This window comes from Marmota flaviventris, chromosome 1, assembly GCF_047511675.1.
Source record: "Marmota flaviventris isolate mMarFla1 chromosome 1, mMarFla1.hap1, whole genome shotgun sequence".
NCBI lineage: Eukaryota > Metazoa > Chordata > Mammalia > Rodentia > Sciuridae > Marmota > Marmota flaviventris.
In genome coordinates, this window is record NC_092498.1 from 209,948,678 (window position 1) to 209,964,228 (window position 15,551).

A 15,551-nucleotide genomic window follows, 5' to 3' on the forward strand; every position below is an offset into this window, starting at 1 on the left:
GGGCCAGAGTGAGAGACAGACAGGAGAGCTGAGCCGGTGTGACCCTGGCTGTTTATTCCACGTTCGGTCCTGGGGCCCTGGGCAGGTGCAACCCCTGGGGGCCGCAGGGCTCAGTGGCCTTGGTGGCTTCTTTGGGGTGTGGTGGGAGGGCTGAGGGGCTGAGGCTGGGGGACAGGAAGTAAAGTGCTTGCAGGGCTCTCGTGGCTGGGTCCCCGCCGCCCTCCCTTGGGATGTGCAAACAGGACTCCCCGGGCCCAACCAGCCAGGCCTGGGTGAGGGGCACTGTCCCCGATGGCCCTGTCGGGGCATCCAGCTGGGCTGGGGGCCTGGACGGGGGACGAGTCCGGAATGTACTGTCCGCTGATTGTCTCCTTGGCGGCCGGGTCAGCTCTTCCCAGCAGCAGGGGCCGAGGGCTGGCTGCCCGCGCGCCAGGCCCTCACCTGCGGAGCCGCTGCAGCTGGGGGAGAGGCCGGGGTCAGGGCCGCCATGGCACCCGGTGCCCACCCGGCCCATGGGGCACTCACCTCGTTCTCGACCAGGTTCCGCCGGTACAGCGCCTCCTTGGCAGCATCCTGGGGGATGGGCGGTCAGTGGGCAGTCCTATCCCCCAGCCCTCCCCGCTGCCCAGCCCTCCCCGCTGCCCAGCCCACCCCGCTGCCCAGCTCACCCCGCTGCCCAGCTCACCCTGCTGCCGTCGTTGCCCAGGCGCCGGGCGGCCTCGGTGTAGAACTGCAGCTGGCGCTCCAGCTGGGCCGCATACTCTGCAGATCGTGGGGGGCTCAGGGTGCAGGCTGGCCCCCCACCTGTCTGCCCCAAGCCGCTAACCTTGGGGCATCTGGGTGCCCACTCCATGCCCTGCACCCCGCGCCCCTGTCCCTCCAGATACCCGTCCCCAAGCCCCTGTTGCCCGCTGTCCCCTCTGGAGCCCTACCCCTCCGGACGCTGGCACCCCCCTGCTCCAGCTGTGCCCTCTGCCACTGGCTGCGCTGCACGATGTCCTGGTACTGCTGGGCCACCTCGGGGGGCACCGGCCGCCGCGCCTGCCTCAGGGCCAGGATCTGAGGGCCCAGAAGGTGCCTTGAGCGTCCAGCCTGGATCTGCAGCCCCCGGGCCCAGCCCGAGCCCCACAGAGCGGCACCCACCTTCCGTTCCAATCGCTCCTGGTCGAAGGCCAGCACACTGAGGCTGTGCAGGGGCCGGGCCGACCTGGGGGAGGGAGGCAATGTGGGGTCGCCCCACCCTACCCCACGGGTTCCCCAGGCACTGGGGACACACGCCAAGCCCACCCCAGTGCTGCCGGGCTCACAGCCAGGCTGGAAGATGACCGCACACCTAGGCCACTGTGTCAGGATGGGTTCCTGCAGGAAGTCAGCGGCCAAGTTGGGACCCAAGGGAGGAGGCAGACTTGGGCAGAAGATGAGGAGGCAAGGGCGGGCAGGGGTATGGTGCTAAGGGCACCAGAACACAGGAGCTCAGAGGCCAGGGAGAACCAGACATGGCCTCCAACAGGAGGGAGTGGGATAGAGAAGCCGGGATATTCCAGCAATGGTCAGATGGCAGAAGGTCTTAAATATCAAGGGAGGAGTTTAAACTGGATCCTCCAGAACAAGGGTGCTAGGAAAGGTGTTGAAGCAGGACAGGGACACGGTCCAATCTATGCCTGATGGGGACTGTCCAGGAGGGACTGAGATGAAGCCACCTACCTGTTCCCTGGCTCCCTCGAGGGGGCAGGAATGGGCGGTGCCCTCCCTTTAGGCCCAGTGACCTGCTGCAGAGGACAGAGTCCTGTGAGTCTTGAGTCCCCTGAGCAAAGCCCCCCTCCCTGGGTGCCGGCGGGCAGCGTCTCACTGTGGGCACAGCCGCTGGCACGGGGTCGATCACCAGCCACCTCTCAGTCGTCGTCTCCAACTGCTGAGTGGTCAGCGGCTCCCGGATCCGGACCATCACCTCCAGCCGCCCCCCCGTGGGCCGGCGACCGTCAAGGACCTGGGTGGAGTGAGGGGACACTGGCGGTGGGAAGTAGGCAGGGCTGGGGGACCAGGGCCAGGACCCGGGAGAACCAGGGCCATTCCCACGACATTGCCCGGGGACGCGGCACAGCTGTCCGTGGGGCAGCGGTCCTGGGTGCACGCGGCCGGGCAGTGGCGAGGCCTGGGAGGAGGGACTTTGGGTGTCTCAGAAAAGGCCCCCCTCACCTCGAGGACCTCCCGGACCTCGCAGGCTGTCTCCAAGGCGTCCAGCTTCAGCTGGGCTGTCCCCAGCACGCGGTCGGTCTTGAACAGCCCCCTGCGGGCGGGAGCCGGACGGTGGGTTCAGGGCCGCGCCACCCCTGTCCCCCGCCGCCCTGCGCCCGGAGCTCACCCCTTGTGCACCACTTCGAACTTGATGCCCTTGGTCTGGATGGCCCTGCGGAAGCCGCGGTGGCCGCGGTTGATGCCCAGCTTGAACTGCTCCTTGAATTCTGCGGGGGCGGAGGGGGAGGAGGTTGGGGGCCGGACACCAAGGGGCCCCCTGGGCAGCGGGGCGGGGCGCCCTGGCTCACCGGGCGAGTCCGTGTTCCTGACCACGCTGGTCTTGTCTTTCTGAGCTTCCTCCTGGGTCGTGGCGGGAAGGTGGTCAGCGCTCGGGGCCGGCCTTGGACTTCCCGCTGGGGCTGGGCCCCGCCCCCCAGGCTCCCCACCTACCACATTGGGATAGGGGAAGTCGAACCGCACAAAGACGTCCAGGTCGCCAGGGGACAGCCCTGCGGGCAAACGAGGGTTCCAGCGGGGCAGAGAGGCGGTCCCTGCCCCCAGCCCCGGCCTCGACCCCTCACCTGGGGGCGTGGGCAGGTTGACGCCCTTCACGATGAAGAGGAGCATGTCGCTGCTGCTTAGGTCGGAAAAGATCCTTCCGGGCGGGAAACAGGCACCTCAGCCGGGGTGGCCCTCACTGAAAACCCTGCCCTGGCCACCTCTAGAGTCACAGACCGGTTCTCCATTCAGCTCTGCCACTGCCCGACTTCTGGGTCTTTCTTTGGTCTGCATGCACTTATTTGGTACCTACTATGTACCAGCCAGTGCCCTTACTGTTGGGGAACCTTCCCTTCCATTAGCAGTATTTCTTGAGCTCCCCACTATGCACCCACCAGTGTCCTTGCTGTTGGGGACCTCTTCACTGGGCAATATTTCTTGAGCACCTAGTAGGCACCCCTACATGAGGTGAGACGTTCCCTTAATATTCCTTGAGTCCTACTGAGTGCCACTGAGCACCCTTGCTGCTGGGCCTTCTTTCATTAAACATTTCTTGAGCACCTACAACTCCCCCAGCACTGACTTAGCTGTTGTGGAAATGTCTTTTAATTTTCTTGAGTCCTACTATGCGGTAGCTAATGCTTTAGCTGCTGCAAGACTTCCCTTAATATTCCTTGAGTCCTACTATGTGCCAGTCAGATTGCTAGCCGCTGGGAGACCTTCCTTTAACATTTCTTGAGTACCAACTATGTGCTAACCAGTGTCCTAGCTGTTAGGTGGCCTCTCTTCATGTGACAATATTTTTGAGTACCTACTCCATGCCCTAGGTGCTACGGGACCTTTCCTTCACTTATTATTATTATTATTTTTTTAGTTGTAGTTGGACACAATACCTTTATTTTATTTATTTTTACGTGGTGCTGAGAATCGAATCCAGCACCTTGCATGTGCTAGGCAAGCGCTCTACCACTGAGCCCCAGCCCCAGCCCTGCACTTACTATTTCTTGAGTCCTACCATGTGTCAAGTAGTGCCCTAGCTACTGGGAGCAAAGAAGTAAAGGAGACAGACCCCCATCCCTGGGGGGGGGGTCTGACTAACTGAGTGGACAGATGCCCAGTGAACACAATGACAGAACCAGAGAATTCAAGACTCCAAACAGGGGACAGAGCAGAGCTCACTCGGGAGGGGCTGCTCTATACAGGGTGACCAAGGAGGGCTCCCAGGGGCGGTGACAGTATAAGGACACTGGATATCAAGGAGGACCCCGAGGCCTGGGCAGAGGCAGCAGCTGGTGTGAAGGCCCTGGGCCGTCGCAGGCGTGGTGTGGGGGAGGGACCCAGAGAGAGAGCCACAGAGCTCTGGGAGGGGGACAGGTGAGAGGCAGAGGTGAGGTGACAGGGAGACAGGGGTGGGCTCTCCCAGTGTGGCAGGAACCCCGAGGCTCAGTGGCCAAGCCTAACCTCATATAGTCAGTGGGGAAATGGCACCGTCCCTCAGGGGCAGGAGGACTTAACAGGGGCCACGACCAATAGCACCCAAGCCACAACATGTGGGGTCTCCTGTGAGCTCACTTACCCCACTGGGGCAAGGTACATCTTTATGCCACACGTGTCAGCGAAAGTGCCTGTCACCCCCCACAGCCCTTCACTGGCACCTTGTGCCTGCCCCAGGGTCTTTGCATGTTCTGTGCTCTCCCCTTCCCGCCAAACTCTTCCAGAGCTGAGTTCTAAACCAGCTTCCAGGGGGCAAGTTCCTCCCCAGGGGTGTCCCAGGTGGGGACACCAGGGGCCTTACTTGATGATGTTAAATGTTCTCTGCTCGAAGCGGGCGGCGGGCGTTGGGAGACCTCGGGCGAAGGCCTGCTTCAGAGTCTCCATGCTCTGCTTGCAGCCCTCTGCCAGTTTCTCAAACCTGCCGGCGAGAGGCCCTGCTCAGGCCCAATCTCAGCCCAGGGCCGGGGCTCGATGGCCTGGCAGGAGCTGTGCACTTACTTGCTGGCCTCGGCGATGTTGCCCAGGTGGGTGAACTGGTTCGAGTGGTTCAGACACATCTACAAGAACAGAGGCAGTGAGGCCGGGCGGGGGGGCGCAGGCTGGGCAGGGGGCCGCAGGCCGTGTGGGCTGGCCAGGCCGGGCCTCACCTCGTGCTGCTGCCTGATCAGCTTGGTGAGCTCGCCATAGCGCCGGGCGGCCTCCTGAGACAGGCCTGGGCCGGGCCGCTGGACCAGGACAAAGTCGTCCTTGTTGACAGGAGCAGGCGGCACCTAGGGAGAGAGGCTCATGGGGACAGGCCTGTGCTGGCCACAGCATGCCCACAGAGGGCTCTGCAGGCTCTCACTCCACTCTGGAGGCCACCCTTGCCTGCTGCTGCACCCCCTCCCTCTGGACTGGCCACATTGCCCTTCCGCTGACACAATGAAGCTGTCCCTGCCATCCAAGCCATCTTTACAGAGCCCCTACTGTGTGCAGGCCCCGCTCTGGGGCTGGGGACGAAGCAGTGAATAAGAGAGACTAAAATCTCTGACTCAGCAGGAGACTGACATTGTCTGGGGAACACAGACCTCGAGATGCAGTAACAGAGAGCAGGAAGGATGACGCTGAGAGGAAGAGCAGGGGTTCTGGTTAAAGGGAGGGATTTTGGATGGGAGGTGGGAGCAGCCTTCTGGAAACTTCAAGAGTCTTCAAGAGGCAGCAGTGAGCCAAGCGGGGCGGGGCAGGGCACATTCCAGGGAGAGCACAGCATGTGCAAAGGCCCCAAGACTGGAGTGTGTCTGAATGGGAGTGACAGCTGGAGAACAGGAGCGAAGCAGCAGGTGGAAGAGACGGGGAGGGAGGTGACAGGGCATATCACGCAGGGTCTCTCGGGCCACAGTAGGGGGCCTGTACTTATTGTGTGCTCCTGTGGTCTCCCTACTAGGACAGCGGCTCCACGAGGTGGGGACTTTCGTCTGGCTGCTCAAAGCTCTGTCCCCGTGCCCAGCGTAGGGCTGGACACCTGGTATGAGCTCCGTAAATATTTTCCACTGCGGTTGCTGTTTCATGGCCAAGGAGTCCTGGCTGACCCGAAGGCAGGAGTCACTGTCCCCACTTCCCCAAGGAGGGAAATGATGCTCAGAGCAGAGCGAGCAGTCCTTCCTGGGGTGGCGAGTCCATTAACTGCCCCCCCACATGGGACCCCCTTGCCTGGTACAGGGGTCAGGCACACAGTAACTCAGCAGGAGACTACATGTCCCAGGCTCCTTTGCAGCTAGGTGTGGCCATGGGACAATCCTGGCCATTGGGAGACAAGCAAAGGTGATGTCACTTCCTTACAGGAAACTGCTCTGCCTTTTTCTCTCACTGCTTCCCAAGGGCTGGAGGCTGGAGGGCAGTGAGTCACTTGGATCATGTGTCCCCGGCGTGGGGCAGAGCAACAAGAGGGACGGAGGCCGGGTCCTGGAGGCCCTCTTGTTTAGGGCTCCGCCTGCGCTGAGGGTTCTATGCAAGAACCATGTCTGCCTCACTCTGGCGGCTACCTTGGGGTGGCCTATTTGTTACAGCAGCTTAACCTCGACCCTAACTAATACATCCAGATCCCACAGCTGCCAAGGGGCTGCAGCCTGACCAGTGGACGCCTGGGTGGTTCCCCTGGGCCTGGAGGGTTCACCTTGGTGATGTCCACGGGCAGTCCGTTGCGGGAGGCCTCCAGCATGGGCTCCAGCCCCTTGGCCTGGCGCAGGTGCATCTTGGCACCCTCCACGTCGTTCTTCTGCTTGGCGCGCAGAGCGGCCTGCAGGAGTTGCTTCTTGCGGCCCTCCAGGAAGGCCAGCTGCTGCTGGGCTGTGGGCAGAGAACCTCTGTGGGGCGCCGGAGGGCCACGAGCAGGCAGCCGGGCAGGGAGGGGCGCTCACCTCTGGTGGACGGGGCTTTGGGGGCTGCTTTGGCTGTTGGTGCTGATCCTGATGGGGGGGCCTTTGGGGGCGGGGCCTTGGGCTGGGCCACCGGGGCCGAGGAGCCGTCTTGCTGCTGAGGGGGACAGAAGTGAGCTTCCAGGGCCGTCAGAGCCACTCCCAGGCCGGCCAACACCAGCAAGGACCTGGCGTTTAACACCCACGACCTGGCGCCTGGGGGTCCTCAGCAGCCCTGGAGGCAGGGATTCTGGCCATGCCCACCGTCCAGCTGAGGGGACCGAGGCTCAGAGCAGAATGGCCTGCCCACGGCCAGGAAGTGGGGGCACAGGGCGTGAAGCAGGTCACGCCTGGGACTCCCAGGACTTGCCCCCTGCCACCCCCTGCCTCAGCCTCTCACCTTCCTCAGGGCCTCATCCTCCTCGTCCTCCGGGCCTTCGTCCTGGCTGGCCAGCTTCATGGCCGTCTCCAGGACCCCCACCAGGCTCTGCTGGGCAGGCTCACTGGCCTCCAGGCCCTGGATGGGAGGAAAGCCTGCCCGGCCGGTGGAGGCGCGGTGAGTGGGGTGGACACGGGTCCCCACCTGAGGAGCCCGGGCCTGGGGTCTACTCTGAAGCCAAGGAAGGAGCTGCTGCCGGGCCTGTGCGGGACCAGCCACCCTCGGCCCAGCGGCCTCCCTTCCCAGGCCCCAGGACTCCACGGGACTCCAAGAAGCAGGTCCTGGGGTGTCCTCTGGGAGGAGGTGTGCGGGACACTGGGGGTGATCTGGCTGGAGGCCTCCAGGATAAGGGGGGCCTAAGATGGGGACAGATGGCCCCCCTCATGGGGGCCCGCAGCAGCTCTGACAACTGAAGAGGCTCCTGGCCCTTGGGGCTGGGGAGAGCCAAGTGGGTGGACAGCCAGCGCCTGGCGACTGGGAAGGCAGGAGGGGGGCACGGCAGTGGGCAGGGGGCGGTGTCCAGACGCCCCATCTCCAGCGCTGGCCAATCTCCCTGGCAAACGCTTCTGTCAGGACAGACTCTGGCCCACCCTCTGAACCAGGCTTGCAGAGGTCCCCAAGTGTGGCTGGCTGCCGGCTCCCTGCGCCAGGAGACGGGACACAGCCCGCGAAGGCTCAGAGGCTGCGGGGCTGGGGACGGGCGGAGCCTACCTGGGGGCACCGGCAGCTCAGCCACGTCCACGGCTCGGCCCGCCTTGTGGGCTCGGATCGCATCTTGGTATTGCTGTGGGACACACAGGTGTCAGGGCGCCGAGCGAGGTCCCCGGGGCTGCCCACCGTCCCCCACGCACCTTGACAATGCGCTCATGCATGCGGGCCTTCCGCTGGTCACCCTTGGCCTTGGCCTGGGCCGCAGCTACATGGTATCGCTCCATCCGCTGCTCCAGGGCCTCCAGGAGGGTCCGCGGGGGCGGGGGAGCCTCTGGGCCGGACAGGGTGGGGGGCAGATTAAGGGTCCAGGGAACAGGAGCTGGTCTTGCGCTGGCCTGCCCACCCGAGGGCCCCCGCAGCCTACCTGGCGTGGTGGGTGCTGTGGCAGGAGCTGGGGGCGGCGGTGTTGGTGACGGTGGGTCTGGGGGCAGCTGGTCTGGGGACAGAGAGGTCCAGTCCAACAAGAGGCCTGCTTGACAACCCTGACCCCCACCCAGGCTGGTGGGACTGAGTAACAGGCAGCAGCATCAGGCTGACCCAGAGGGTGGGCTCGGTGGGTCCTCACCAGGTGGAGGGGGCAGGCGGGACAGGTCCACGGGCTCCCCTCGGCTCAGGGCCTCCAACACGGCATCGAAGCTCTGGGAGAAGGAAGGGGGGATCAGGGGAGAGGCTGCAGGGGGACCCCCAGGCCCTGCCACACAACAGAGGTGTCTGGGCTCCAGCCCCTCCTTGCGCCATCCTCTGGATCCTCCTGCAGTGCCCCTGCCCTTACAGAGCAGGTAACCAGAGGCTCCACGGGTACAGCAAACAGGGCCGGCCAGTGGCCAAGCAGCACTCAAACGTGGTCGCCTGACTCCGCAAGGAAGCACCCTGCCCTCCCCTCCCCCACTGTCAGGTGGGACGCACCTTGGCCACACGGAAGTGTCTGGTGGCGGCAGCTGTGTCTCCCTGCTGCTTGGCGTGAAGGGCGGCCAGCTTGTACTCGCGCTGGCGGCTCTGCAGCTGGGCCAGGGGGCCAGGGCTGCAGGGGCCTGAAGGAGAGAACAGAGCACCAGAAGCCGCGGGCCTGGGCTCACCCAGGGCCACGACTGTCACGGCCCCTTTACAGCTGCCTAAACTGAGGCTCTGAGAGGGACGCTGCCTCCCCAAGAGCACGCGTCCTGGAGAGACGTGGGATCAACCCCAGGCCCAGAAGGCTGTACAGCCACTGTAGTTTGGTCCCCAAGAGAATTCTAGAAAATTTATGAATGCTCACATTTTTGACATCTCTCATTTTTGAATCTTTTTTTTTTTTTTTGGCACTGGGGATTGAACTCAGGGGCACTCAGCCACTAAGCCACATCCTCAGCCCTATTTGTATTTTATTTGGAGACAGGGTCTCACTGAGTTGCTTAGGGCCTTGCTAAGTTGCTGAGGCTGGCTTTGAACTCACGATCCTCCTACCTCAGCCTCCCAAGCCTCTGGGATTACAGGCGTGGGCCACCGCACCTGGCTCATTTTTTTTTTAAATCTTAAGTTTAACAAGTATACAAGGGGGGCTGGGGCTGTAGTCAGCGGCAGAGCACTTGCCTAGCATGTGTGAGGCACTGCGTTCGATCTTCAGCACCACATAGAAATAAATAAAGTGCCTATCTACAACTAAAAATATTTCTTTTAAAAAGTATACAAGGTTCTTACACCTAGCATCTTACAAATACTGACATTTAGAAATGGTTCTGGGTATGGAACCCAGGGCCTCACACATGTTAAGCACACACTCTATCACTGAGCTACATCCCCAGACCCAACACCATTCTTTTAAATCTAATATATGTGACAACCTTAGTGATTTCAAACTCACCAACATTCACTTATTTTGTCTATTTTAAAATATTTTACTGGGAGCAGTGGCGCACACCTAGAATCTCAGGAGTTCGGGAGGCTGAGGCAGGAGGATCAAAAGTCCAAAGCCAGCCTCAGCAACTTAGTAAGGCCCTAAGCAACTTAGTGAGACCTGTCTCAAAATTAAAAAATAAAAAACACAGGCTGGGGATGTGGCTCAGTAGTAACAGCTCCAGGGTTCAGTGCCAGATACCTGTCCCTTCCTTGAAAATATATAAATGAAATAAAATAAAATTTAAAACATGAAGATATATAAATCTTAAAATAACTGTGGTAAAATAGACATAACACAAAATTTGCCATCTTCCATTTTAACCTCTTGTGTGTGTGTCTGCGTGGTGTTAGGGATGGAACCCAAGGGCACTCTATCACTGGGCCACATCCCCAGCCCCCCACCCCCACCTTGTTTTTTGGACACAGGATCTCACTAATTGCCAAGGCTGGCCTCAAACTTGCAATCCTCCTGCCTCAGCCTCCTGAGTAGCTGGCTTACGGGCGGCATCACCATGCCCACTTGAAACCATTTTTAAGTATAAAAGTCAGTGGTGTCAACTGTGGTCACACTGTGCAACCATCACGGCCGCCCATCTCCAGAACCTTCTCATCTTCCCAACTGAAACTCTGATCCCATTAACCACTGTGTCTCCGTGCCCATCTGGCAGACACCATTCCGCATCCCATCTCTATCCCTAGGACTCCGCCAGGGGCCTCCCAAGCATGGACTCCGGGTGCCTGCTCTCTGTGACTGACCTCAGCACACTGTCCTCACGGTGCACCCCATCACAGCCCACACCAGAACCACCTTCCTTTGAAGGCTGAATGACAGTCACGGTGTGGAAGGACGCACTCTGCGCATAGGAGGGGGCCTACACACAGCCCCCCCAACCAGGTGCTCCCTGGCCCTGCCCACGGCCTACCTGGGGGCAGCCGGGGCTTAGCCGAGCCTGGGGCGGAGGCAGGAGGGCTCTCCCGGGTGACCCTGGGTTCCGGGGTGGGCGGGTTTGTGGGGACCAGCGGGGGAGGTGCAGGCATGTGGCTGGGTGTAGCTGCTGGGCCCTTTCCTACAGCCACAGGTGGCGGGATGTCCCCTTCATCGATGGCATTGCCCTTCCGGACGGAGGCCAGCAGGTTTTCCAGCGTCTGGGGTGAGGCACGGGCAGGGTCAGGGGCCAGAGCCTGGTGCTAGGGCTTGTCCCAGACCTGCCCGCCCACTCACCTTGAGCCCCCGGTCATAGCGCCGTGTCTTGGCGCTGTCCCCAGCTTGCCTGGCGCTTTCGATGGCTGACTGGTAGAGGGCCAGGCGCTCCTGCAGGGTGGCCTCCAGCCCCAGGTGGGGGGCCGAGGGCTTCAGCTGCGGGGGGGGGGGGGGGGGGGGGCGGGCACAGTCTGGGTGGTGACCCTCCTCGGCTTCCCCTCGACCCTTCCTGGCACTGACACACATCCCCTCGGCCAGCCTCCCCCACCCAGGAGGGCAGAGATCAGGGTCTCCATAGGGAGAACTTGGGCGCAGAGGTTTCTGTCGCCTGTCAGGTCACGTGGCTGAAATGGCCACCGGTGAGCCTTGACTCAGACCGAGGGGGGGCTCGAGGGAGCTGTACCTGGGCCACAGGTGGCGGGGGCTCTAGCACATTCTCGTCTTCCCCGAGGACCTCGTTTAGCTCCGCCTGTGGGAGACAGCCAGGGTGGACATGCAGCCGCTGAACGGGGTCAGGGAGAGGCCTTCCCGGGCTCGGTGCTCACCAGCAGCGCGTCGTCGGCCTCCACGTCATCGTCGTCTGTCCCCTCCTCCTCCTCCTCATCTGGGTCTTGCATACACAACCTGGCCATCTTCTCAATGGCCTCCATGGGCAGGGGACCTGGTGGCAGGAGGCCTCCGCTAAACCATTGTCCCCTAAGGTCCCCAGCCTCCCATCTCAGACACCCAGGCCCTGAGGGCACAGAGGTCAGCAGCAGGTCAGCAGGTGCCTTTCCTGCCCTTCACGGCACCCCAGTGTCCTCGAGCCCTCCCTGCACGATGCCACCCTCCTGCCACACCAACCTCCCTGGACTCATGTCTTCTTCATCCAGCTCAGTTCTGGGGCCAGGCTACCTGAGTTCAAATCCCAGCTCTGCAATGTTCTCCCTGTGTGACCTTGGGCAAGTCACCTCACCTCTCTGGGCTATAGTTTCCCCATCTATTACCCAGGGATAACAGCTCCTTCTGCGCGGGTAGATTGTGGGGACTAAAGGTAAACGAAGGTCTTAGAACGAACCACAGAGAACACACTCCCAGGCCACCTGTGACGTCCGAAACCACGGATAACACCAAACCCTCTACCTACTAAGTATTTTCCTATACGCCCTGAGCATTGCCACGTTAGCACCAAAACTTCTGTCCTTCCATGGGCTGTGCCCTCATGCCTGCTTTGTATTAGTACTCTTGTGCTTTGGGGCCATCAAGGGCAGTGAGGGTCACTCAAACACAAGCACTGTGCTCCCGAGACAGTGGACCTGACAATCCAGATGGCTGCTCAGTGATCATGGGCGGGCAGCACACACAGTGTGGACACACTGGACCAAGGGATGATTCACACCTTGGACAGGATGCTGGGAGATTTCATCACACTAATTAGGACACCGTGCAATTTGGCTTATGAATTGTTTGTTTCTGGAATCTTCCATTAACTATTTCCAGTCAACTGTGATTGACTGTGGGTAATTGAAACCACAGAAGAAAAACCATGAATCGGGGGGACGACTGCACCCCTGGTCTCTTATTATTCACCTTATGCCCATTACTCAGAATAGCTCTGCTCGAGAAAGCGGCCTAGGAGGCTGAGCTGGTGGATGTCAGCTCATTGTGGGACATGAGATGCGGGGTCAGGTCCCTGTGAGCGTCTAGGCACAACATAATTTTAACAGATATTTATTTTAACAACATCTTGATTTTACTTACTTATTTTTATGTGGTGCTGAGGATGGACCCAGGGCCTCTACCACTGAGCCCCAGCCCCAGCCCCTGGCACAACATTTTTACTAAGTGATCAATACCCAACTTTGCTTTGGGTGCTTCCGTTTGAAGACACCTTGCTGAATATCCGTGCTGATTAGTGAACACTGGACACGCGGCCAGAGAACAGAACGTGAACTCGCACCTGAGTGAGGTTTCTCGCTGCAAGTCACCTCACAGTCCTCTGTACTCCTAGGACCTGACACCAGCGCTTGGCCTGGGACCATTTTGAACAGTGAAATCACCAACAAAAAGCAGGAAAATGAGAAAAGCGTGGCACTGAACAGACCAGGAAGGACCATCGTTTACGACGTAAGAGCCAGAACACGAAAGCTGAGCACCGCTTTGCTCCTGCTTCTTTGTAAGGGGCTCCAACTTTCTTACCACTCTTGAGGGTCCCCAAATCAAATGCATTGTAGCGAGGAGGCAGATCCATAAAGATGAGACCCACACGGAACAAGGACTGACTAGCAGCTAAAACGTCTGAAGGCTTTTTTAGCCTCGAGGTTCCAACTCGACTCAACCACTGCAGAGTCCTCTGCCCCCGCCCCCCCACCTACCCCATGGCCTTTGCACCTGCTGTGACCCCTCCTGGAAACATGGCTAACTCATCACCTGGCTGTTGGTAAGTGGTTCCTGCAGGAATTCCACCCCAACTCACAGATCTCTCCACAGCTCTGTGCTTCCCCCACCCCACCCGAATCATGGGAAAGAAAGTTAGAGGTTGGGACTGATGATAATACAGGTGTATTATGTGTCAGTCAGCTCTTGGGAAGGGCCTTACGAGCCCTAGATTGACTCCTATGATGTAAACAAGTACTATTCCCATTTTACAGATGGGAAAACCAAGGCCAGCACAGGTGACATGATGGGTAAGTGCTGGGATTCACATCCTCAGTCTGTGTCCAGAGTTGATTGCTTCCTCTCTCAGACCGTGCGCTCCAGGAGGGAACTCCCTCTGTTTTCCTTCCCCTGTCTACCCAGTGCCCAGCTCCAAGCTCATCCCACAGGAGGAGATCCAAAAATGTTCAGAAGTATGTTAAGCATCTTACCTTTGCCTCTGAGCTTCTCTAGGGCTGGGGGCTGACCCCCCACCAAGGCCAACAACTCAGTCTCTAGTTCCTCATGGTTCACTCCATCCTCGGGGATCATTAAGCCATCTGGAGAGAGGTCGACCAGCAGGCCAAGCTGTGGGAACAACAAGGGTCCAATCAGCCCTTGGGCTGTCCTGCTTGGCCAGAGGCAGCCAGGATGAACCCAGAGTCCCCAGGGAAGGAAGAAAACAAGGTCTTCCTGGACAAGCCATTCCCTGGGGAGTGCCAGCAGGTCCAGACTACAACAGGTGTCCCAAGATGGGCCTAGCCCTTTGGCACAGATCAAATGAGGCAAAGGGCAGGTGGAGAGACCTAGTTTTGTTCTCTGAACCTGCATCTGAGATGTGCGGCTACTCAAGTTCACCAAGGGAAGCAGACCGCACACCTTGCCCTAAGCAAAGCCACTCTGCACACCTGAGCTTTTCCTTCCAGCAGCCTCCAAACCCCGAGGGGGCTGTGCAGGAAGGTTGGGGCATCAAGAGCAATTAGAAGCTCTGGCAACACAGTCGAAGTTCAAAGTGGGCCTTGGCCACATACACCTCTCTTCCCATTCTGGTGAACGACCAATCACAACATGATACTAGGGGTATGAAACTGCCTAGGTGTAGGTCAAAATCAGCCAAATGTTGGCAATTACATATGTTCTATCTTCTAGGAATAATGATAGTGATAACATTTATTGAGTGCTATGTTCTAGCACTTTCCATAAACTATGCCAATGAATCTTCAGGACTGTCCTGTGAAACAGGGACTCTTCTGGGTCTCCATTTTACAGATGAGAGAACTATGACTCAGAGCTGTGAAGTTAAGCTGTGTAGGCGCCAGGAGGGAACTTCAGGTTGGACTCTAATAGCTGAGCACTTGGCCATGCCCTGGGCTCCCCCATCAAAGCTAGGATAAGTCAAACTCCTCCAGGTGTCTGGGGCAGGGAGGAAAGGGCCAAGTCACAGTCCTGTGGGATAAGGGGTGGGATAAGGGATGTAGCTCTGGATGTGCACCTGGTGCTGGCCAGGCTGCTGATCCCTATGACCTTGGATAGGTGTCTTCACCTCTCTGGGCCTTAGTGTGCTCATCCTTACAATGGGAATAAAGAGCGTGACCTGAACAGGCTGATGCAAGGGTTTGATGAGGCGGTCTGACTGCTGCCCCTCCCTGATTGGAGCTGTTGCGGCAACAGGTGGCCCTGAACAAGGGGTGGAGAGCCACGAGTCGGGGGTGGGGGGTGCAACGCCAGCAGGCCCTACTTCGGGGGTTCAGGCCTTACCTGGGGGCAGGGACCCGGGCTCACCTAGGAGGCGGAGATGGGGCTTCCCTGGGGGGTGGGGCCCTCCCCTGAGCGTGTGACCGGGTGGGGAGGGGCTCCCCCGCCGGGGCCGTGGGGCGCAGACTCACCTGGCGGGCGGCGGCGGCGCCTCGGCCTGGGGGTCCCGGGGGTCCCTTCCTCTTGTGCATCTTCCAGACTGGATGCCCCGACCACCAGCCCCCCCGGCACCTAGCCTTGCCCTGCCTCTTCCCCCGGAGACTGTCGCCGCGCACGCGCCCTTCCTGAGCCCCGAGCCCCTCCTCGGCACCCCGCGCCCGCTAACCCCGCGCCCTCGCTACCCGGGGTGGCCGTTCCACTTCCGCCTCGGCCTTCTGGGGCCGCGACACCGGAGCGCGGCCACTGGACTAGCCGGGCCCGCCTCACCGAAACTACAATTCCCGGCAGGCAGTGCGCGGGCGCGCGGGCGCGCATGCGCCTGGCGGAGAGCGGAGGATCTTGCCTCCGCGGCTCGGAAAGGAGGCGGAGCATGCGCTGGTGTTGGGTTCTGATAATG

General features: G+C 60.2%; 1 protein-coding gene across 5 annotated transcripts; it reads right to left on the bottom strand.

Annotated features, from left to right (window-relative positions):
• Positions 1-29: 29 nt before the first annotated feature.
• Positions 30-15,433, bottom strand: Cc2d1a (coiled-coil and C2 domain containing 1A). Of its 5 annotated transcripts, none has more exons than XM_027955182.3 (29): positions 15,127-15,433; positions 13,693-13,828; positions 11,392-11,507; positions 11,250-11,315; positions 10,868-11,002; positions 10,569-10,791; positions 8,677-8,801; positions 8,336-8,408; positions 8,135-8,206; positions 7,911-8,041; positions 7,771-7,843; positions 7,021-7,154; positions 6,624-6,735; positions 6,380-6,552; positions 4,875-4,997; positions 4,726-4,784; positions 4,529-4,645; positions 2,817-2,890; positions 2,686-2,744; positions 2,544-2,595; positions 2,363-2,462; positions 2,197-2,287; positions 1,850-1,987; positions 1,705-1,766; positions 1,144-1,207; positions 933-1,059; positions 686-762; positions 526-573; positions 30-458 (listed from the first exon to the last, which is right to left on the bottom strand). In XM_027955182.3, the coding sequence occupies exons 1-29, from the start codon at positions 15,184-15,186 to the stop codon at positions 438-440; spliced, it is 2,841 nt and encodes a 946-aa protein (XP_027810983.2). In that variant the 5' UTR covers positions 15,187-15,433; the 3' UTR covers positions 30-437. The 5 variants fall into 5 exon arrangements, with proteins under 5 accessions (XP_027810983.2, XP_027810981.2, XP_027810982.2 ...); XM_027955180.3 differs by having other exon boundaries at positions 1,705-1,769; XM_027955181.3 differs by having other exon boundaries at positions 6,624-6,738.
• Between the last annotated feature and the right edge of the window lie 118 nt (positions 15,434-15,551).

Bases quoted from the DNA above. Each gene is read 5' to 3' on its own strand.
- Cc2d1a (XM_027955179.3), bottom strand. From the start codon at position 15,186: ATGCACAAGAGGAAGGGACCCCCGGGACCCCCAGGCCGAGGCGCCGCC. The intron at 8,409-8,676 runs GTGCGTCCCACC...TCCTTCTCCCAG, and splicing joins GACACTTCCGTGTGGCCAAG to AGCTTCGATGCCGTGTTGGA. The intron at 6,739-7,020 runs GTGAGAGGCTGA...TGTCCCCCTCAG, and splicing joins AGGATGAGGCCCTGAGGAAG to CAGCAAGACGGCTCCTCGGC.